At 42.3% G+C, this 23,344-nt stretch overlaps 1 protein-coding gene across 3 annotated transcripts; it reads right to left on the reverse strand.

Moving 5' to 3' along the window:
- LOC101127338 (ropporin-1A) lies at positions 1-23,344 on the reverse strand. 3 transcript variants are annotated; one of them, XM_031009873.3, is made up of 6 exons: positions 23,120-23,344; positions 11,386-11,624; positions 7,869-7,986; positions 6,384-6,545; positions 1,025-1,200; positions 1-207 (listed from the first exon to the last, which is right to left on the reverse strand). In XM_031009873.3, exons 2-6 carry the CDS (start codon positions 11,499-11,501, stop codon positions 141-143), a joined length of 639 nt encoding a protein of 212 aa, XP_030865733.2. In that variant the 5' UTR covers positions 11,502-11,624; positions 23,120-23,344; the 3' UTR covers positions 1-140. The 3 variants fall into 3 exon arrangements, with proteins under 3 accessions (XP_030865733.2, XP_030865732.2, XP_030865734.1); XM_031009872.3 differs by having other exon boundaries at positions 11,386-11,513; positions 23,120-23,302; XM_031009874.3 differs by lacking the exon at positions 11,386-11,624 and having other exon boundaries at positions 23,120-23,337.

Consider the following 23,344-nt stretch of genomic DNA (forward strand, 5'->3'; position numbering starts at 1 on the left):
TTTCTGATCTCATATGTTTAATTGTTTATTAGTGTGTACCAGTTGTACAAGAAAATTGATTTTGGGTGGTATATGGGTTTCAGTCATTCTGAAGTACAATCATCTCTGTATCTTCCTTTAAAATTGCCAAAATTGTGCTTTTACTCCAGCTGAACCCTGGGGTTTTGGGTAAAGTCATTCACCGTGATTATACCATCAGGGCCAATTCTGTTTGGAAAAAGGTATATCTGCAGTTAGTTCATTGACAGTTAATCTTAAGAAAGACAATATGCAAACAACTCTCATTTCACATTAATTCTGCTGTTGCTCCTTTTTCTCTTTTTTTGTTTTGTTTTGTTTTCTGAGACAGGGTCTGGCTCTGTCGTCCAGGCTGGAGTAACTGGTGCAATCTTGGCTCACTGCAACCTCTGCCTCCTGGGCTCAAGCCATTCTCCCAATTAACTGATACAGACACATACCACCACGCCCAGCTAATTTTTGTATTTTTAGTAAAGACAGGGTTTCACCATGTTGCCCAGGCCGGTCTTGAACTCCTGAGCTAAAGCCATCCACCCACCCTAGGGTTACAGGTGTGAGCCGCCATGACCAGCCCTCTTTTTCTTTTAACCTTTGACTGCCTGCTTCTCCTCCTCCTCCTTCTCCACTTCTGTTCCACTGGTCATAGCTAAGTGTGAGTCAGAGTTACTAGGGGGGCTTATAAATACACAGATTCCTGGGCTCCGGCCCTAGAGTTTATGATTCCATAGGTCCAGGGTGTAGCCTGAGATTCTGCATTTCTAACATGTTCTCAGGTGCTGCTGCCGCTACCGCTAGTCTCAGTAGCACTCAAAGAATTGTTTTCCTATATCATTCTTTTCCTTCCTCTTCTTTCCTTTCCTCTTTTCTTTCAGATCATCCATATTTCATGTTTCTCACAATACTTTTCTGTTTCCAGAGCAGTATAATACAATAATCTCACTATCTTGGCCAGCTAGATTTCTTTTCCTGGTATTCTTTCACCTCCACTTGACAAAAGTTAACTTACACTTCCTGTTCCATGTAGTTTAGCATCCTGCTGACATGTGATGCAGAGATCTCCCCATCCACTTTGGCAATATACATGTAGAGAAACTGGAAGGTGCTGAACGGGATCCGGGGCGACCCACCATTACGGTCACATGATAAAACCTCACACACTATCTTGAGAGTTTTGGTAATAGTCTATAAAAGTTAGATAAAATGAGGAGAAAGTTACTCTTCCAGGCAATATTCCTGAGATCGGTTTAGATACAAGAAAGAAAACAAAAATATTGCTCTTATAAAATGAAGTGGGAACAATTTAAGATTCTAAAAAGCTTGAAATTTTTACATTCAAATGTCACTAATTCATTCTGAAAAATATTAAGTATTGGGTATCTTTATTTCTTTTCTTTCTTTGTTGGAAGACTACTCAAGGAATTAAATTTATACATTCCTAAGTACTTTAAGATATTTGTTACTTTAGCCCGAATAACCTCACTAAAGGAGGGAAGTTGATTTGCATTCTATATAATTAGAATTATTTCTTCTTATTACCCTCCAGTCTTATCTCTAAAGGGCTGAGATAGATGGCCTAGCCTATATAATCCAGCAAGATACTTGTGGCAATGACACAGTAGAGGAGAAGAAGGTAAGAGAAGGGTAATTTCCCCAGGAAAATGGAGTCCCAGGAAGATACTGGAAAAATGGTCTTTAACATCAAGATAAACGTTCCTCTAAAGCATCTGGGTCCATCTAAATAGAATCAGCTAGTGCTTTATTTCATACTACATAATACTAACCCTTTTATTGCTGGGGAAATATTGGTTGACAATGAGTGCCAGGAATTTTAATAGAAGGGTTACTACAGAAGCAAACCCTGCTTGCAATGAAACTTGAACATTAAAGGAGCATGCTCAGAACTCATCTCATGTCTTTAAATAACCCACCCTTTGAATAAATGTTACAAGCAAAAGAGTTGTGAAATGAAGGTCAGCAACAGATCTTGGTGGTTTACTGAAACTGATGATGTACGGATCATCCTGACACTCTTCCAGGGATCAGTGAAAGATCAGTCCTGAGTGGTGACTTAGGGTGAGTGAAAAAGCAGCTGCTGTATCTTCCCACATGATTAGTAGAGGAGACTTGTCCTGCCTTAGCAGTTGATGTTTGCTGTTCTCCTCTCATCCTCTCCCAGAACAGAATGATTGCCTAGATGAGGCTTCTCTAACTGTGGTGTGTGTTACCCAGGAGCGTAAGTCTATGTCAGGAGGTACTGAGGATGTGAATAAACTCTTCCTTGAGTGATAGTTTTACTTGATGGCAAGTAATTTAAACATAATTTGTAATAATTATTAATTTTAATTGAGTTAATATTTCAAATTTGTTTCTTTACATTTAATAAGCATTGTTATTTTATAAAACAGAATCTTCAATAAACCACATGATGTCAAAAAATATTGAGTTTGAGGCAGGCCACCTTCCTTTCCTCTCCTCTGCCCCTGGGGGTCCTATCATGGAAATCATTGTGAAACACTGCATCTTCTACTCACTTTCACTTAATTCAGAGCAGGTGGGAGGGCAGGCATGGGGCCAACTAGTATATATGAGGCTGTCTGGGAGGATGGTAAATCATGCATGTGAGATGAGGTCAGTGGGAGAATGGTTTGGGGTAGATTTGCAAGCACACTCTGAACATTATAATTTCCACCCACAGCTCACCCTGTTTCTGTAAAAAACAAACAAATGAACAAAAACAACCCTCTGCACCCCTAATGCTTTGTTCTGTTGCCCTCTCCCATGGGGTGCTGGTATGGGCTGAATTGTTCCCCCTAAAGTTCATGCCAAAGCCTTAACCCCAGAACTGGAGAATGTGATTGTATTTGAACATACGACCGTTAAAAAGATAAGTTAAAATGAAGTCAGTAGGGTGTCTTTATAAGAAGAGGAGTTAGGACACAGAGAGAGCCACCACACATGTAGGCACAGAGGGACACAGTTTGAGAAGCTGGCCATTTTTAAGCCAAGGAGAAACGCCTCAGAAGAAAGCAATCCTGCTGACAGCTTGTTCCCAGAACTTCTGTCCTCCAGAACTGAGAGACAACAAGTTTCTGTTGTTCAAGCCACCAAGTCATGGCAACAAACTAACATAGCGGCTTTCAACCCTAAACATCATCTTTTATTGATTATTCAAACTACAAACCTTCAAATTCTACTCTCTCATAAGATTTTTAAGTATTTTTAAAGATTTAATAAATGGATGAGTGTATAAATAACTCTTTGGACTGGAGCTATTTGGTAAACTGACATAAACCTAAAGTAAACAGATCTTCATTCTCTTGCACAATATTTTTTTGGGATCCGCTTCACAGACGTAATCTTTAAGCATCTTGCGAGCTTCATTTTCAAAGTTAGAGGTGAAAGCCTTGAAATGTAAATCGTTTGCTAACAAATATGTCATTCCTTCCAGTGAACATGATTATTTTCTACATACATGATCTCTTCCTTTTTTAATAATCAGTTCAGTGGAACAGGAGGTGGCATAGGCCAGTCCAGAGGAAGGAGTGCTGAAGGAAGGAGGAATACAGGTCTGCATGCCATCGCATTCTGAATAATGTGTATTAGACGCAGAGAGCTCAAGATGGAGTAAATGTACCTATTACCTACCAGAGTAAAAATTCCTGTTACTAGACTCTTCTACAAGGAACAAACTGGCTTTTCTGAATGGCATAGAGATCGTGTCTTGCTATTGAATTGGCAAAGGAAAGAGAAATTCTGGGCTTGCCTCTAAGGATATATGAATTAACTAGGATGCAAGGTCTCCACCAGATGGTGACCCCTGACTTAGTCTCAGCTATAATAAAATACCTTAGACTGGGTAATTTATAAACAACAGAAATTTATTGCTCGCAGTTTTGGAGTCTGGGAAGTCCAAGACCAAGGGGCCAGCAGATTTGCTCTCTGGTGAGGGCCTGTTCCTCATGAATGATGCCTTCTATGTGTCCTCACTTGGTGGAGGGGCAACTTTTATAAGGGCACTAATCCCATTCATGAGGGCTCCACCCTCATGACCTAATCAACTCCCAGAGGCCCTACTTTTAAGGCCATCACCTTGGAAGTTGAGATTTCAATATATGAATTTTGGGAGAACACAAACATTCACACCGTACCACTGACCAACCCCACATTTAAGATCCCAGAAACAGTCCAGCTCCAGCATGATAGAAATAATATAAGGGTATTGATTACTGGTTTCATAGGACACCCTTTATTTGCAGATTTAACCTCCAGGCTGACTTTATCTCTAGGGGTTCTTTGACATGGGGATGATGAGGAGCAAAGTCAGATATGTCAAGGCCTCTTAGAATTGGAGGAGCTCACTGTTATTCAGAGGTGGGCCTGAGGGTGTCTCAGAGGAAGCAGAGAAGTCTCAGAGGAAGCAGAGAAGTGGGGATAGAATCACAGGATGTCAGAGGTAGATGAACCTCATGGAACATTGAATCCCACCTCCTTATTTTAGAAGGGAAGTAGAAAGATTCAATTCACCTCATGGTTTCCCCTCTCCAGTTTGGGAGGCAGGTACATCAGAGGAAACCTAGCATCTACACAGTGGGCTAAGCAGAGGGAGGGTTGGAATCTGACTTTCCAAAGTCACTCTTTGTTACTCTGAGGTATGGGGATAAGGGAAGAACTCAGACACACCACACACTGGTGAGGGTCTGTGAAGTAGACCACTAGAGCCAGGGAGCAGATAGGACAGCCTGGCAGAGAATCAAGGAGGCCCTTGACACCATTGAGAACTGAAATGAGCCAGTGGGGGAGGCATCATCAGCCTTTCACCAGTCCGGGAGAGACGAGACCAAAAACTTAAGCTGCAAGCAGCTAGCGACCAGACAGACAGGCATTACCATGGAGACCAGAGATGCCAGGGAAGACTGAGGGATGTGAGAAACCCTTCACTTGACTGCTCTGTGGTCCTAGAGTCAGCTCTTTCTGTCTACATTCAACTGCCATCTTGGAGAAGAGAGCGTGGTGAGGAAAAACCTGAGATACTGGGAAATTTACATTTAGGCTGTTTCAGTTACTGCATCAGACTAAAATTTCAGGATTGGATTGAATTTATTTATTTTCTTATTTGACCCTTTGTGGGTGGGGTAGACCAAGAAGATCCAAATTAACTACAGATAAAATTTTAAAGGTATATTTTCCCCCAAAAACGTCTCCAAATGTGGTGTGAAAAAAATCTGTAACCCTATGAGAATTTAATAAAATATGTTCATTTTTTATCTTCCTGTTTGTGATTTTCCCCAGTCCTGACTGACAACTCATAGGCCTCTGCTGCTTACTTTCCTTTCCTCCTCAGAGGATAGTGATTTATTCAGTAATAAATGCTATAAAGGACAGTGAAGAAAAAAAGCCACAAATGTCCTCTTGTTCACTTCTCTCTAAAGAAATGATTATGATGAAGGCTGTAGCGGAATCTATAGGAAATTTGGACTACAATATTTCCACTAAATTTTCTCAGAAACAAACCTGTCAAATATGTATTCCAAGCATATTTGAGAAGAACAAGATTATGTTTAGATATGCTGAATGATTCAGACTACCTTTTCATACCATTTGGTTTTGGCAGAGGCAATTATTTTCTCAATAATTTTCAAACTTGTATGTATCTCAGGGATTCTTTTAAAAAAACATGTTTTTGATTCATTTTAAGTTATTTTAACAATGTTTAGCAATGTAAGTCCACATATAAGATACCCAAGCTTTAAATATCTATACATATAAGCTGATTTCAGCATCTTTGGCTTCAAAACAGTAAAATTGCATTTCCAATATCAAACAAGTCAAATTTGGAAAAGGCATAAATCTGTATGAACATCCTGCATCCATGGAGATGTCATGACTAAATTCAGAAATAGCCTCATCTCTCTTTTTTTTTTCTTATGTCTGAGTTCTGCATCCAATTGTTTATTACATAGTTTTCTATAAGATTGTACCCCTTTTAAACAGGGTCTATTGATATATATTCTAGGTGTCTGGAAGTCTTTTTCTACAGTAGGCTCTTGGTTGTCTCTGGGAATATGAATGGAGGGAGCGGAGTGAAAATAAATCTGAGGGCAATATTCATAAATAATCCAAGAGCTACACTATAGTCAACTCTCCCCAGAGCCTGACCACAGTGTTTCCCTCTCTTCTCCTCCCAACCCCTGCCACTGCCTGATGAGCACAGAAATGACCTTGCTTTAGAGAGGAGAAGGACAAGATGAGAAGAGGCATGTTTATCATCAGCCCTGCAGAGTTGACCACGTGTATAGATGCACTGCCCTTCCAGGCCCAGAGGGAGATTTCCCCTTCAGGAACAAAAAACAGTCAAGCTAACTTACAACTCCCAGAGCGCTGCAAGCAAGGGCTAAAAACTTCAGCCACTCGATCTCCTCCGTGAAGCAACCCACATTCATCACACTATTAAACAGATCTGTTGGGAGATTCACCGCTTTCCACATCTGGGCCAGCTCCTCTGCACGGATGATCAGTCTGCCAGCAACCTGCAGGGCAGGGGACAGACACAACACAGAGGTTGTGGGAGAAGTTGAGACAAGGCCGTGAGAAACACCCTGCCCCCAGGCCAGGTCCACATCTCCCAGCACATGGCAAGGGGCGAGAGGGGGTGTTAGGAAGGTAAAGATGGCTCTGTGTGGCAGTTATTTTTGCAAATCCTGGTGAAGAGCATGCTGAAATATAATTTATTAATTGTTAAACTTTAGGTGTCAGAATTATGCAAAAGATATACATTTATATTAGATTTTAATTTCTCATGATGCTTTTATCTGCTATTGTATTCCTAAATTGTTTTATTCCTTATATGACAGATAGAACAGCCTGAAAACAAAACCAAGGGGTAGAGGGCTTACCTGAGGCCACTAATTAATGGTAAAATTAGAACAAGACATAGGTCTCTTTCTTCCAGATTGCACTGAGTTCTTAGCTCTAGACCTCAAGTGCATCCCTCATGCTTTCCCAGGAATGATATGGGGTATGTGGCTGACCCGTGGGGATTTGATCTGGATGCCTAATGTTGCTTGATCCCAGGTACTTTAGAGCTCTGTCATGTTCACTGCACAAGGTACTTGGTGGATAAAAGGAGGGAAGGTGACTGGTTGTTGGCCACCAATGCAACAAGAGCACAGATGCCCGATGAAGTGCTCCAACACCTTTCCTGACCCTCTGATTCTAGTGAAATGCTAAGCCTCTGGGACCAAGGTGGTTAGCCAAGCCAGTCCTAAATCACCCCAAACCGCTCTGCCCTGGACCATAAAGCAGGGTTTGGTGGTGCTCAACCATATGTCCTGGGAATTGGCCAAACCACAAACTTTCTCAAGCTGGACCCTCCTCATGCATTCATTCACCAGGCAGCTCCCAGGATGATGTGGCTGTGAAGAGGCTCACAGCCTCTCCCTAAAAGCTAAAAGCTATGTCTGGACCTGGGATAGCTGGGGAGCTAAAATATGCCCTTCCCCAAACTGTGATTTTCATCATATTACAGTCTTGATCAGTAAGGAGACACTGTCCAGTGACTGAGGACTTGCACTTTTCTGGAGAGATGAGATTAGCATTGCATTGAGCCCCTGTACATTCTGCCAGCTTCAAGGAAATCTGGGATGACCCCACCAATGACTCAGCCTACAGCCTATTTCAAAATTATTCCCATTTCCCCAAGGGAAGATTTACTTTCAGTCCACGGTTTAGTGTATTTTAGGGTGGTGCTAAGTGGTCAGCTGACTGGCAGGAGAACAGAGGGCTTTTGTCTGTACCCACCCAGCCTCAACACTGTCCCTACATTCTCCTCAATGCTGCAGCAGGGCCCTTACCTGAGAATGCAGGATCTTTAACAGCTCAGGTGTTAGCTCTGCCCAGTTACACAAAGCGACTCGCTCAGACAGCTCTCTCACCGGAGGCGTCTCTCCACGGGACAGGGCCTCAAAATAACTACAAGAAAAAAAGTCAGAGAGTAGGAGGATCCTGTACACCAGTGGCCTCTGGCTGTTCTAGCAATCCTTCCCCCTTCTTCTGAGGGAAGGAGGTAGAGAAAGGGACCTTTGTTAAGTGGCTTCTATGTGTCATTGTGTTTAGTTCACTTACATATGGGAAAAGTCTGAATGTGTTACTCTCCACTTAGGGCATAGAGAATGCTTAGCGAATACAAAGCTTTATTCTTCTCTAAGGATGAGGAAGAACCAAGAAAAGTTTGGGTATGCAATTCCCTGGAGCATATTGGGTTCAGGTTTCTTTTTCAGTCATCTCTGAGTGTTTTATACACGCAGATGTATATTACATATGTATATATAATCTTGGGAAGAGAAGTTGGAAGAGAACTAAAAAGTAATGTACGTAAGAAAGGGGAAGGCAGCACAGGAATGGTGGCTAGGGCCTGTAATCTGGTGACTCCAGAGCCTGAGGCTGGAGGACCACTTGAGCCCAGGAGTTTGAGGCTGCAGTGAACTATAATTGTGCCACTACACTCCAGACGGGGTGACAGAGTGAGACCCCCATCTCTGAAGAAACAAAAAAGGAGGGAAGGGGAAGAGATGGAAGTGTCCTGGGGTGAATCAGGAAGGGTTTCTGGCTGGAGGTAGTGAGGCTTGGGGCTTCAAGAGGGAAGGGAGAGAGGGTTGGCAGGGCAGGCTGAGAGGCTCAGGGGAGAAGACAAGCCAAAGAAGGTTTGAGACAATCTTAAGCTATGTGGTGCCTCTGAAATAAAACTGTTTCTTCATCTTCCCTCAAAATTTTCAGTGAAATCTGCCTGCTCCTCAATGTTTTGTGGAGTGGACTTTGTTTGGGGGCATTGTGGAACAAGTACTGAGTTCTGTTTCAGGACTGGCATAAGATGAAAATAGGCTGCCTGCAGCAGGGAATGGACATGAGCCGCTGACATGTGGGTCACCAATGCAGCATGGCAGGGTCTGTCTCCATCAAAAGCCTGGTTATTGACGATCCATGAACCACAAATTTCTGTCCCGCCCTGCTTTTTTCCCTCCATTACTTCCTCCAGATCCAGGTAGTATGAAAATAATATGGAGGGAATTTTGTAAAAGTCCATTTCAGGGTCAAGCCATACAATGATGGGCTAACCATTGCCTGTCTCTGAGCCACATTGCAAGGCAGAGCGAAAGCTACATGGACTAAAGCAGTAATTGCCAGTCACCCCTTGGACGTCATCAGCAGGAAGGGCACCTTTAACAATGTGCATGAGAAATCTCTGCACACAGATCAGTGTTGGGGTGGGCGGGGTGTGGGTGCACTGTGACAACAGGAGCAGGGTGTGGCCTCAGGCTTTATAACCAGACTTCCAGACTTGGGTGGTATAAATGGGAGGGACAGAGACACACAGCACCTCATTCCACAGAAGTGCTGCCCAGGTAGAGCAACACTTATCACCAACATCTCTGGACTTCTTGTGGAATTGGTTAGACAACATGGAAGCAAAGCTGTAATCATGGATTTCATTCTTTGGGTTATTGAGCTTCATTTGCAAGTGATCAGGTCCATGGTTATACACATATATTGCAAATTTGTGTTGTAACACATGCCTACCAGAGGACAAATAAGTATATGTCCTGCCGATGCCTGGTAAGAGGTTTCTTCGTTGACAACACATATGTAGGGAAATTCTTACTTGCAATGGATTAAAAACGTATTTTGTCTTGGAAATACTTTGCAGAGTTTTATTCTCTAAAATGCTACAGGTTTTAAGTAAGTCACATACAACCATCTGAGCAGTGCTTTTCATGTCTGGATAGAATGGAGGGGGCTCTTAGGTCATGCCCTCCTTTTTCATTGTGGTTAAACTACAAACTAAGTTTTCATGGATGTCTAAAAAAATTATAGCACGTGATACAATACGAGAGGAAGCAGTCTACAATAGTGGAATGCCTCTTCCATAAATGTCAGGGACAATACTAAGCAATGTCATTTTGCTTACTATAAAACGGCAGCACAAGAACAATCAAATGGGTTTGAAACTAATGTATAAGATAAAGTCTGTCTATCTGACTACGCCAAAATAAATTAGTCTTCTGAAGCTAAAGTTCAATCTTAGAGGCAATATATAAAATTTAAAATGGAGAACTAAACAGGGCTCATTACTAGGCAAAGCAACCCCCATTTATGTTTCTTTTTATGAGCACCACTGGCTTATTTTCCTTCCAGTTGTGAAAGCTGCATCCTAATCCAGTCCAGGAGCACAGCACTGGCCCAGAGACTCCGAAAGGCCCCTCTTAGATGCCATTTTGTGTCTTCTCAAAGGTGTCCACACTCTCCCCACCATCTGCGCAGGACACCCACTCACAACCTCAGCCTGAGGACATCTTCCCTTCCCCAACTCACTGGCTTTCTCTCAACGGCCTCTCTCACTCTCACTTTCCCACTGAAACCCTCCTAAGCAGGGAATCATCAAACAGTAAAAATAGCCTGAAAATGGTCCGTGAGGTCTAGTTATCTTCCAACTCCTGTCTCAAGTCCTGGTTCCCCAGTTTCAAGCAGGCAAGTTTGTCCAAGGAGCAATTTCATAGCTGAGAGGCTTTCTGTGCAAAGCTACTTCAATGCAGGCCCGCAGCGATTGTTGTGTAAGCTCCATCTACTGAGCAGCCTCTGGAGGTCTCTCCTGAAAGAAGGCACCCGTGTTTGAGGCACACTGTTTTCAGCCATGCCTGAGGACCCCATCACTCTGCTTGGCCTTTCCCCAGAATGCAGTGTGTACTGTGCGGACATCTTTATGTCGGCAGAACAGAATCAGTTCAGAGAAACACTAAAGAAAATAACAATAATTTCCTCCAAGACAAGATACAAAGGGTCTTTGGTTGGGTCCAAGTATGAGTTTTAACAGCAGGGGAGGAAGTGTCTCCTTAAAGGAGTGAACTAGCAGGACTGGTCCCACCCCATCCACACAGGGCTGTCGCTTCCCTCCCCCGGCTGCACTGCTGCCATCTAGTGGTGAGACAGGAGAACGAAGAAAGGCAGATTAAGCTTCGGAGATTCCCAGCCCTTCTTTCCACCGGGAGTGGGAAAAGGCGTGCAGGGAGGAGGTGGGTGTGCATACGCTGGTGTGACGCGGTCATCTAACTTGCTGCTTGCCCCAGGACACGGCCTATTGACCTGGCGTCCTACTGCTCAATCTGGCTCGCTTAGGGGAGGCATCCCATCCTTGCGCAGCTAGATGTAGTATTTATGTGTGGATTTTAAAGCATCAAAGCAATGCAAGAGCTAAAACAAAGACGATGCCAGTTAGTCCGGACTTCCTAACTGCAGCCATGACAACCTCCGCGGTTTTCCAGGACCCTCTCTCTCCGGCCGTCCTCCAAGGGGTGAAGGCGAGAAAGGAGCACGTACTCGGCTGCCCACTGGATGAGGTCCTGCGGCTGCACCCTAATGGCGGCTTTGGCAAACTCCTTCAGCATCTTCGGCAGCTCCGGCGGGATGCATGTTGACTTATCTGTCTGAGCCATTGATTGGTTGGCCTATTCTCAGGAGAAAAAAATACGTTAAGATGAAAACTTCGATTCATAAGATGAGAGCAATCCTGGACAGGAGGTCATCCAGCCTCTGTTTGACACTCAGTTTTGGGGACTCTGCAAGACAAATGCATTCTGTTATTACACAACGCCAAGGTTAGAAAACCGTCTGCTAACCCCTACTTTTTGTTGGAAATAGTTGTGTCCTTTACATAAAAATTACACAGCCCTTGTTCATTTAAAAAGTGGAGGTCAGCAAAAAATTCCCGAATGATATCGCCCCAAAATAATGATATCACCCCCCCAAATCCAGAATTTTTCGGTATATATATGTTTGTAAAATAAAAAAATAAGATTATACAAAACAGCTTATTTACTCAAAAGTATATCATGAACATCTTTCCATGTCGTCCAGCACTTATTAGTTGGGTAAGAATTGTAGCAAAATTTACTCTGAACCCTCTGTGAATTGACATTAGGCCATTTCCACATAAAAATAGTCATGAAACAGCCATTTGGTGAGCGTCTCTCTTTACAGCTATATGTTGTTTTCCACTCTAATTGTCAGGTGGAAAATTCGTACATTTTCTCTCAAAAAGTTCCAGGACAAATTGAAACAAAATATGAAAATCCATAAAGTGTATACAATTCCCTCCACAAATAAACAACAGATCAAAAGATTTTTTTCTGCTTTTAGTAGCGAAAGGGACAGACTAGATATGCTAAAAAGCTGTCCCTCTTCAAAACACCTAGAGGCCAGACAAATCTCAGTACAAGCCTTTCACATTGCCTTGCTGGGCTTGCAGTGAAGTGAGAGAAATCTTCCAGTGGCCAATGAGGTGAGTAAAGTGGAACCCGCAGTGCTGGGCAAATGAAGAAACTAGGGCTCACCTGGGCACATGTAGATGGCAGGAACTTGCAGCTTTGAGATAAATGGCCAGGCAGGGTGGATAGAGACCAAGGATTGGGCTCACGAAAGGCAAATGTCTGCACTAAAGGACTCCCCTTCTGACCTAAACTTGAGACCCGCCCAGGGACTACACCCTCAGCGTGAAAAGGTGTGGCTGAAAATATCCGCCTACAGGCAGGGGTAAGCAACAAAGAAACCTGTCTCCATTGCTGCTTCTAGTCAGGAGAGAAACAGTCCCCCAGGAATTTGTAGCCACAGACTAGTTCTAAGTTTTCAATTTATACCAACACCAGCATGGCTCGGAAATCCCAAGACAAGAAACTAAAGTGGTCTTAGGTTGGTGGGACTTCATGACCTTTTACTTTATTTATGTTCTTTTATTTGGAGGAAAAAGAGGATAAAATAATGATTAATTTTAGACTTTGCAAAGTATTAGAAAAGTTATAACAGTAATATAACCACTAAATCTGTAGAGAGGAAAAAAGGAATTTTTTAAAAACACAAACAAGCAAACAAACAAAACCCTTCATCAGTCAAAAAGAAGGCAAGAAAGGAGGGGTGAAAACAGGAAAAGTAGACAAATAACATGGTAGAAAATAATGCATACATATCAGTAATCACAATAAAAATAAATGGGCTTAAATGTGCCAGTTAAAATGCAGGTATAGGTACACCTGAAAAAACAAAGACACAGAAAGACTCAAGGTAAAAAGGGTATAAATAAGCAAAGAATAACCAATAAAAGTTAAGGTAGACATACTCATGCCAGACAAAAGATACTTTAAGGCAAAATGCACTATTAGGAAAAAAGAGTGATAAAAGCTTCAATTGTTTTTGATAAAATGATAAAAAGCTTCAATTGTTAAGACAATAACAACAATTCTCAATGAGTATGCCACAGACATCCCCATGGAGGAGTCTCACCAAGCTAGGTGGAAAAGCAATATATTGTTTCTGGTGACATATATATGTTACAATGTTATAATAAAGAGTAAGGAATGATAAATACAAATTCAGAATGGTGGTTACCCCTGGTGGAGGAGGGAGAGGATGGAGAGGGATGTTATTAGGGAGATACAACAAGGGTCTCAGTACTATTAGTAATGCTCTACGTTTTAAGCTGGATGGTTGCTGTCTAGATGCTTGTTTCATTATTTTTATACTTCTACTTACATCATGTATTTAATTTTGTCAGTATGAAATATTTCATCATTTAAAAAGTTACTCTTATAAGTTGTTTCTGATGACTTTTCAACCCATTTTATCTATCAAAGAGCAGTGCCTTATTTGCTCATGTTGTCTGCACATATATATATTCTTTTACTGTGTTAAAAATACATACAATTTACCATTGTAAATGTACAGTTCAGTGGCATTAAGTACATTCACATTGTTGTGCCACAATCACCACCAACCATCTCCAGAACTTTTTCATCTTCACTAGCTGAAACTCTGTACCCATTAAGTACTAACTCCCTATTCTCCTTCCCCACAGCTCCTGGCAACCACCATTCTTCTATCTTCATGAATTTGACTATCATATAAAATCATATGGCATATAATATTTGTCCCTTTGTGTGTGGTTTATTTCACTTAGCACGATGTCTTCAGGTTCATTCATGTGGTAGCATGTGTCAGAATTTCCTTTTTCTTCGGATCCATAGTCAGATGTGTTATCCATTGCACCACTGGCCCCAAGCTGAGAATTTCCTTGTTCTTAAGGCTGAATACTATTTTGCTAGATGTACCACAATTTTATCCATTCATAGGTCAATGGACAGTTGGATCATTTCCACATTTTAGCTATTGTGAATAATGCTGCTATGAACATAGGTATACAAATATGTGTTCAAGTCCTTGCTTTAAATTGTGTTGGGTATATATACCCAGAAGTGGAATGGATGGATCATATGGTAATTGTATTTTAATTTTTTGAGGAACTGCCACACTGTTTTCCACAGCGGCTGCACCATTTTCTGTGTCCATGTATTTTGACAGGATCTTTTGGTTGTGCAATTGTTTAATTTCTCTCCTGGAGTCTCAGATAATCTCGTGTAAATGAAAAGATGCCCCAATCCTAATTAAGGAAGCTTCCATGACAACAGTAACAATGTTAACCCTTGGTCAGTATACAGCAAACTTAAGTAAAGCCTTTACTTCATCCCATTGCTGTTTCTAACAATTGGTCTGCAAGCTCTTTTCATTTTGGGGCAAGGAATCTCTGGTAAGTTTTCCATACCCATTGTCTTTCTCAGGGGTTGGTCCTTCTTTAACCTCTTGCAGTTTTTTTTTCTCTTCTCATCATTCTATTTTTCCCTTAAAAGTTATCAATTATATCTATTAATTTATTGTAAGTGCCAGGTGCACTCATAACAGGACCAGTGCTGTGCTAAGTACAGGACCATACATTTTTCTCAAGTAATCCTCAAAATATCCCTATGAAGTAGAATATATTAGCATTATTTCACAGATGATGAAACTAAAAAAGATAACAGAACTTTTGCAGTGATGTCTAATAAGTGACAGAGGCAGGATTTGAATACACATAGTCTGACATGGGAGGTGGCCTGCTAGACATGACAATTCTTTCCTTCTTGAGACTTTCTCTTCCTTTGATAGCATACGCCATTCTTGTGTGTCTATTTTCCTCAGCATTGCTCCTTTGCCTCCTTCCATAATTCCTCTTCCTCCTTCCTTGCTCTAAGGAAGAGTTAGCAACCTTCCCCCAACTCAGGTCTTCAGCATTCTTTCTGTTGCTCTTCTTGGAGAGCTCACAGCCTCTTCACAGCTTTATCTACAACAAAACTGTGTGGATTGCACTTGTTTTCCCATCTTTGACCTCTCGCCTTGTGCTTCTATTTCATACTTCCCATTGCCTCCAGGACACTTCACTAGAATCCATTGTCCATCTCCCAACTAAATCCCTCTCCCAGGTTCTTCTCTGAACACGATACCACTAATCTCTCAGTCCTTTGGCCTCAAAGCCTGAGAGTCATCCATTTTCTTCAGTCTGCTGAATCTCACTAAATCCCACTATTTCCTTTGAAATGTGTCTTCAATTAATCCCTTTCTATTTCTACTCCTGTGTCTCTGGCTCAGCCCCTTATCACCTATTGTGCAGCCTCCTGACTAGTCTCCCTGTCTCAGGTCATTCTCTGGCCTGGCCTGTCCAGTGTGTCCAGATCTATCTTCCAAGTTGCTTTTTATAGCCAGAGAGCACTGCTCACAAAATGACAATCATATCCTGACTTTCAAGGTTTTCTATGATTTGTACCTATAATTCTAAACTAAAAATTTTCTGCTACTCTTTACCAACACAAATTTCCTATACAGTCTGCTCTGGCCACTTTCCAAAAAAAAAATTATATATCCAAAGCTTAACACTGTCTTGCCCACTGTTAACAGTAATCTATCCTTCTTTTCTCTCTTCCCCTCAGTATTTTGCTAATTCTAGCTGGCTTACTTGAAGTGCCCTTCTTCTTTCATCTGCTTAAACCCTATACTTCCCCAGGGTTTTTCATACTGTGCCATAGGCCTTCCTAGAAAACTTGGATATCATCAAATATTGTTTGTAGTATGCATTTTACCACTCAATCCTCTTCTGCCTTTCATTGCTCTCTAAAGCTGAGCTCCCCACTAGAGGCCATGGCAGAATGGGCTACAGGTGTGTCATGAAAGATTGATGGTTGTAAACTTTTTATAGTAATACAAAATTTACAACCATTTACAAACTTACAACAGTTGAAATTATATTTGGATACTGTTTGGCACAGTCAGTAAACTTCCAGATTTCAGTACCTATTGTTTCTGTGCCGAAGGTTTTATGTATAACACCTGCTGCCAGAGACGCCTTTATAGGGCTTTTCCTTTCAACCATCTTGTTAAAACAATCCCTGTACGTTGGATTATTACTTTAATTGAATGCATTTATTATCAGTGACAATGATAATCTTTATGCATATGTGTTGCAAATACTTAGCTCTACTTTTGATTTAATTTTCTCTTATTTTTCACATTATTTTCTCCTAACAAAGAAGTTATATGATTTTTCTCCATCATCATCACCATCACCATCATCATCATCATTTGTCCCTAAGAAAACAGTAGATTTTGTTCACTTTTTTTCCCATTGTGACTTGATTTGTTTGTGACTTATTTATTCTTGGCTTTTGATGTTAAACAAATATCCAAAATCTGATACTTAATGGACTTTTGTAATGACTCATTGTTTGTTTACAAAAATAATAAACATTTGCCTCTAAAAAAATAGAAAATAATTTAATTGATTTAGTAAAGGAGACTCTAGGCCTTCAGTAAAGTCTTATAAAAATATTTTTTGGCTGGGTGCAGTGGTTCACGCCAGTAAACCCAACACTTTGGGAGGCTGAGGCGGGCGGATCACTTGAGCTCAGTTCAAGACCAGCCTGGGCAACATGGTGAAACCCTGTTTCTACTAAAAATACAAAAATTAGCCAGGCATGGTGGCACATGCCTATAGTCCCAGCTACTCAGGAGGCTGAGTTGGGAGGATGAGGTTGCAATGAGCCAAGATCACACTGCTGTACTCTAGTCTGGGTGACAGAGCAAGACCTTGTCTCAAAAAAAAAAAAAAAAAAAAAAATCAAAATATTTAAATTATACTTGAAATAAATAATATTTATATTTTGTGAAAATCTAGAATTGTAATTACTAAATTAAATAATGTTTCCAAAATTCCCCCTTTACTTACCAAATGCTTAAGTTTTCAAAAATTTCATGTGATTTATTTAAAAATATTCTTAAGGACAGCCATATTTTCTTTGAAAACTGATTTGTTGTAGTCAAAAAGGCCTATAGCCTCCTTAAGTACTTTATATATATTATTTATTTTCCATCATAAAAGGTAATTTAAAATTAAATATTAATAATTTTTATTAATATTATTACAAAAATGGTTTCCAAAGTCCTCAGGGACATACAAAAGTTCCTGAAATGACCACACAGTGGCAGAGGCAAGGCAGCTATTGTGGGGAGCAGGGGTCTCTGATGGAGACTGTGTGTGCTGTTGCACTGGAGGTGGTGTTGAATGGGGGTGGGGTGCTGGCCAGTGCAAGTCCGGGTGACTTCTCTGTGTCCTGTAAGCAGGGGTGGTTGCTTAGGGTGGAGGAGGATCTGCTGTTCTCTGCACAGTGTTAGCACAAGGGAAGGTGTTGGCAGGGGTGGTGCTTTCTGGTTCTGTACCCACCAAGGCTCTGTCTGCAGTGGCAGTCAGTGGGGGTCAGCAGGGGTGGACTACACTCTTGTGTGCTGGTGGGGCAAGTAAAACAAAACCTGCCTGTGCAGACATGGGCCAGCAAAGTGATGTGGGTAGTTGCTGTGGACTCAGGGAAGCTGTAGTATGGGGAGGGAAAGTACTGGCTGCAGCATGCAGCCATAGGGGCCACCTTGCTGGAGCTCTCCACTGATCAGGCATGGTCCACCAGTGCAGAAGCTATGGTGTGGACCCCCAAGGCACCTGAGACTGCCCTGTAAGCAGGCATGGCCAGGCTTGGGCCTGGAAGAGGCCAGCAGACCAAGGGGTGCTGATGAACAAGACCGCCCTGCAGAGATCAGGTCCAACAGTTCCCCTACAGCTAAGGTCTCTTATTGGAGCAAGTTGAGCCTAGTGGAATGGCCATCCCTGGCCATGCTGTACTACAAACACTCCCACACCAAACTCTCTGGGCTCCACATCAGCTGGCTTGCTGCCCTACTTCTCTAAGCAACTCTCCCTGCCACCTCAAGTTTCTGTGGTGACTGAGGGGTCCCCTCCTTCCAGGGTTCCAGTGGACCCTGGTGAGAGCAGGTTGCTCCTTGCTAGTTCAACTCACTCGTTCCCCCAGAGCTGTTGTGGTTCAAAAATGAGCTTCAGTGTATGGTAGCCTGTATGGGGTTCCCAGCTTTCTCCCCCTTCAGCCAAGCTTCTGTGCCTTCCCTCTGTCCACTGTCTGTGCCTTCCCTCTGAAGACATGTTAAAAGCACTCCAGTCATCTCACTTCCTCTGTGGGAGCTGTTCCACTTGTCTGCGTCTAGTTGGCCATCTTGCCCTCCAATAAAATTTCTTAACCACTCATGTTTTTACATAACTCTGAAAAACATTTAATGGATCTTCATCTCTTTTCTTATAAAAATTATGCCCTGTCTGACTTTCAAGATCTCCCCAATTTGTCTTATTCGTATTAACTTTCCTTCTTCAACTGTGTTTCACAGAAGCCTGGATCTTTTTCTATCCTGAGACATACCCATGGCCAAGTCAACACAGCATTTGGATGCCAACAGCAATATTGCTAAGAGCAGTCCTACTTGACCTTGTCCTTTTTTTGAGTAGTAGTTTTTGGCTTTATTAGCAAATTTCCCAAACTTGCTTATATATCATGCTAGTATTACCTCTTGAAAGCATGAGTTCTACATGTTTATTATTTAACAAATGAATAGGTACCTCTTTTGGTTTATCTAAGCCATGCTCATATTTCAAAGATTTCCCCCATGTTCATTCGCATCATCATCCACAATTCTAGGGACACATGGCTCATTTACAGACTGGCATGTAAACTATGTCCTGTAAAGTTGTGCAACATGGTTCCCTGATTTGGGGACCTGGTGTACACACTTGGGTCACCTTAGCCCTGTCTTATATAAGAGTATGAAAGTCTTTATTAAGAGTAAGTGTCATAATACCCCACACCATTTTCATCTTTTACTTGTCCTTCCTACATTTTTTTTTTTTTTTAGATGGAGTCTCGCTCTGTCGCCCAGGCTGGAATGCAGTGGCATGAGCTTAGCTCACTGCAACTTCCACCTCTTGGGTTCAAGCAATTCTCCTGCCTCAACCTCCTGAATAGCTGGGACTACAGGTGTGTGCTGCCATACCTGGCTAATTTTTGTATTTTTAGTAGAGACGGGTTTTCACCATGTTGGTCAGGCTGGTTGTCCTTCCTACTTCTGATTTCATTATAGCATTCCTGTGAGTCAGAGATTTAAAACCTACAAGCAAGGGCTCTGAGGGGTGAATGCACTATAGTTTCCAATATAAGATTAGGGCTATGTTTCTCTTCAGTTTCCATTACCATTCCTGATGATATTCAACATTGCACTGGCCTTTTCCAAAGCAAAACATAGGGCTGCTATCCTTCATAGCTAGTGGTGGCATAACATCTAGAGGGCAGATGAAGCTGTAGTGAAGAAGCACTCTTGACTGTGAGGCAGGAGTCCAGGATTTTGGCCCTGGGTCTATTTATTACTAATTATGTGATCCTTAGGAAATCATTAATCTGACAAAATTTATGTGTTTTATTGGAATTGTGCTGAATACTGGGATACATGAATAAATAAGTTACACACTCTGCTTCATGGAGCTCACAGTCCAGTGGAAGAGAGTGACAGGAAAATCACTGACTCAAAGAAGGTATAATAAGTGTCAAGAAGCCTGCACTAGATATAGAAGAACAGAAGAAAAACTCTTGGATGAGGCATCTAACATCTGCAGGTATTAGAAGGAGGTCAGAAAATATTTTTCAAAGAGTGGTGATATCTGAGATATCTGAACTGAGACTTGGAAAAACCTGGTTTGTTCATTGCTGTATTGCAAGCCCTCAGAAGACAGCTGGGTACAGGGCAGGTATTCAGTAAGCATATGTGTACTTATGAGAGTAAGGAGAGAATTTCATGTAGCTAGAAGGACTTAGGCAAAGATGTAGGGTTGTCAGAAACATGACGAGTTCAGGGAACTGTAATTATGGAGCTCTAAAGTCGACAAAGCAGGAGTGGTTGGGCCTAAGGCTGGAAATATAGCTCAAGGCTTGGGCTTTTGAACTTTTTGTTGAAGGCAATGGGGAGCCACTAGAAAATTTAGGCACAAGAGTCACACAATCAGTGTTAGCTTTAGGTCCGGTTATCAATATTTGCCTCTCAGCTCCAAATTCACCTTGTATTGCCTGCTCCACAAAAATTCAACTAGGTCCTTTAACATTTTTTCCCTTGCCAGCTGTCATAAGGATATGCTTTGTTAGCACAGGGCACTGGAAGGACTGGAGGAGGAAGAGGTTTCTCTTAGGAAATGTAGGTATGCTCTTCTTGCTAGGCTCCAGGAACTTGTAGTTTCTCCTATGCTGGGATCCTGTAGCATACAGCTTTTCTAGCATCTGGTTCATGCAGTGTGTGATCTTTTGAGTGCCCAACTGCTGGAGTACACAGTGGCCATCAGTGCTCCATGGCTAGCAGTGTCCCCTGGCACCTCTCTTGGGAAGCTCTATAGCAGAGTGCTGTCAGTGAGTTACCTTTTAGTGAATGGCTTCTCTGGTGTTTCAGAGAGTAAATTTTGCCTGCCTGGCACCTCAGCAATTTCTCTGCTCTCCAGTCAGCTCTGGCCATCCCCTCTGCACCAAGCTCTGGGAAAGGTTTCTTCCTTGGGTGATCTATCTCAGGGGTAGTGGTTGACCCTTATATCTGTGATCCTGTATATTTTAGATCTCTCCTGACATATTAGCCAATCCTTCATTATTCCAATCCCATCATTAACAATTCTTTATATTTAACTTCTCTTGTTAAATTATATGCTCAAAAAATTACTATATGATTTATTTCTCTTTGTTGGACTCTGAAACACGTTGACTGACAGTTGTGTGGATGAGCTGAAGAGAGGATGGTGAAGCTTCAGGCAGGGAGCCAGGTTAGGAGAATATGGCAGCACTTTTGACAACTCCCAGGAGCTTCACTGCCTTGAAAAGTAGTTGCAGTAGGGAGTGATATAAGAGACAGGTATTTAGGAGATAGGATCTACAGGATTTGGTAACTACTGAAGGAGGAGGAGGAGGAAGAAAAGAGGAGGTGGAGGAGGAGGAAGAAGAGAAGGTGGAGAAGGAGGAAGAGGTGAAGGACAGAAAAGTCTAGAGTGACTATCAGTTTTCAAGCTTGGATGACTGGGTGCACAGTGGTGGTACCCTTGTAGAAATAGAAAACACTAAAGGAGGGTCAGGTCAAATTATCCCCCCATGTTCCCATTTACTTTCAGGAGTTCCATGCACTTTTGAATCACAAAGAGTTGAAATCATAGACTCTCTGAGTTGAAGAGGCACCAAAGCCCAGCTTTTCTGCCTTTGGGCAATAAGGGTCATTTGTTCACATCAAAGAAGTGGGAGAAAGGTCCATTCTATCTTAACATTCCTCAATTCTAACATTTTGTAAAGTTCTTTTCCATTTTTAAATCTCTTGATAGTGTAGGTCTTCTTCAATTATACATTCCAGAGCTTATCCATAACCCCAACTCTTTCAATTCAATGCATTTCCTCCTAAGTGAAACCTACATGCCTCTCAATGTGAAATGGCAGGCCAACATATACCTGCCAAGTGCTGAAGAATATAGGTCTTAAAATAGACTACAGTCTTGTTTCAGGGACCTCTCACTTGGTTTTGTTGGTATGGGCTAAACAGGGCTTCCGTTTCATAAATGAAAGTCTCCAGTAACATGAATGAAAGGCTCCAGGGCAGAATCTCAGAGAGTTTCTATGAGTATCACTTGGAACCAAGCACAGGCAACTGCACATCCCTGTTTGGGTTTGGAATTGGAGGTGGTGGGTTTGGGATGTGGTTACTCTTGTTTGGAATACATTCTCCTCCTCTTAACAGGTTGATTCTTCCTTCGGAGGTCTGCTCAGCCTTCCCTGATTACCCTGTCAGTTCCATTGTACATACCCTTTCAGAGCATCACTTACCTATGGTTGGTGTGATTCTTTGAGTAACATGTGCCTCCCCCAGCAAACTCCACGGCAGGACTGGTCAGTTTTTGCTCACCACACCATCCCAATGCCTAGCCCAGTGCCTGGAACTTAGTGTTCAATAGACACTAGTAAAAATGAATGCGTGATAGCAGTCTATGAAGTGCTAGCTATAAAATGAACACGTGATAGCAGTCTATGAAGTGCTAGGTATAAAATAATGCGTGATACGAGTCTATGAAGTGCTAGGTATAAAATAATGCGTGATAGGAGTCTATGAAGTGCTAGGTATAAAATAATGTGTGATAGGAGTCTATGAAGTGCTAGGTATAAAATAATGTGTGATAGGAGTCTATGAAGTGCTAGGTATAAAATAATGTGTGATAGGAGTCTATGAAGTGCTAGGTATAAAATAATGTGTGATAGGAGTCTATGAAGTGCTAGGTATAAAATAATGCGTGATAGGAGTCTATGAAGTGCTAGGTATAAAATAATGTGTGATAGGAGTCTATGAAGTGCTAGGTATAAAATAATGTGTGATAGGAGTCTATGAAGTGCTAGGTATAAAATAATGCGTGATAGGAGTCTATGAAGTGCTAGGTATGCCCATTGGTCCACATGACAATTCACCCAGAGGTATTTTTATATCCCTGTCGCTGATGAAAAAGCAGAGGTGTGGCTCCTCGGTGGAGGGCTCTGATTCCAAACTCTTGAGCCTCCCAACCACTGTCCTCCGGGTAAGAAACCGTATAATATTATTCTGGGTACAAAATACGCACACAAATTGGCCAGAAAGCCATAATCCCCCACAGTCACATTCTCTTGAAGATCTCCTTGCCTTCCCCTTGCCCTGTGAACAAGGAGAGGCTCAGAATCCAGGAGGCGTCCGGCAGGGCTCCTCCCTCAGACCAGCGCAGCCTTCGGGGCGCTCAGAGCCCTGCCCTCCCTCCACTTCCCCTCGGGGTGGCTACCTCAGGCTCGCTCCCAAACCGGCTGTCTGGCTTCAGGCGACACCTGGCGCCTGGCCTCAGGCGAGAGGTGTGGGGAGAGATCCAGTGCCTCCCACCCTTCTTCTCAAGAAGGAGAGCAGTAGAACCTCGGCGGGGAGGGCAGCAGCGGCCAGGGGTGACAGCAGCGGCGGGGCACGACCGCCGTTAGCGTTAGACGTTAGCGCTCCGCCTTTGCCTGGCAAACCC

This window comes from Gorilla gorilla, chromosome 2, assembly GCF_029281585.2.
Source record: "Gorilla gorilla gorilla isolate KB3781 chromosome 2, NHGRI_mGorGor1-v2.1_pri, whole genome shotgun sequence".
In the NCBI taxonomy this organism is placed as follows: Eukaryota; Metazoa; Chordata; class Mammalia; order Primates; family Hominidae; genus Gorilla; species Gorilla gorilla.

Excerpts from the sequence above, each read along its gene's own strand:
- LOC101127338 (XM_031009873.3), bottom strand. The coding sequence starts at position 11,501 with ATGGCTCAGACAGATAAGTCAACATGCATCCCGCCGGAGCTGCCGAAG. Across the intron at positions 7,987-11,385 it reads CTCATCCAGTGGGCAGCCGA|TTATTTTGAGGCCCTGTCCC; the intron begins GTACGTGCTCCT and ends TTTTTCTTGTAG. Across the intron at positions 208-1,024 it reads AACTACATGGAACAGGAAGT|AATTGGCCCTGATGGTATAA; the intron begins GTAAGTTAACTT and ends TTTTCCAAACAG.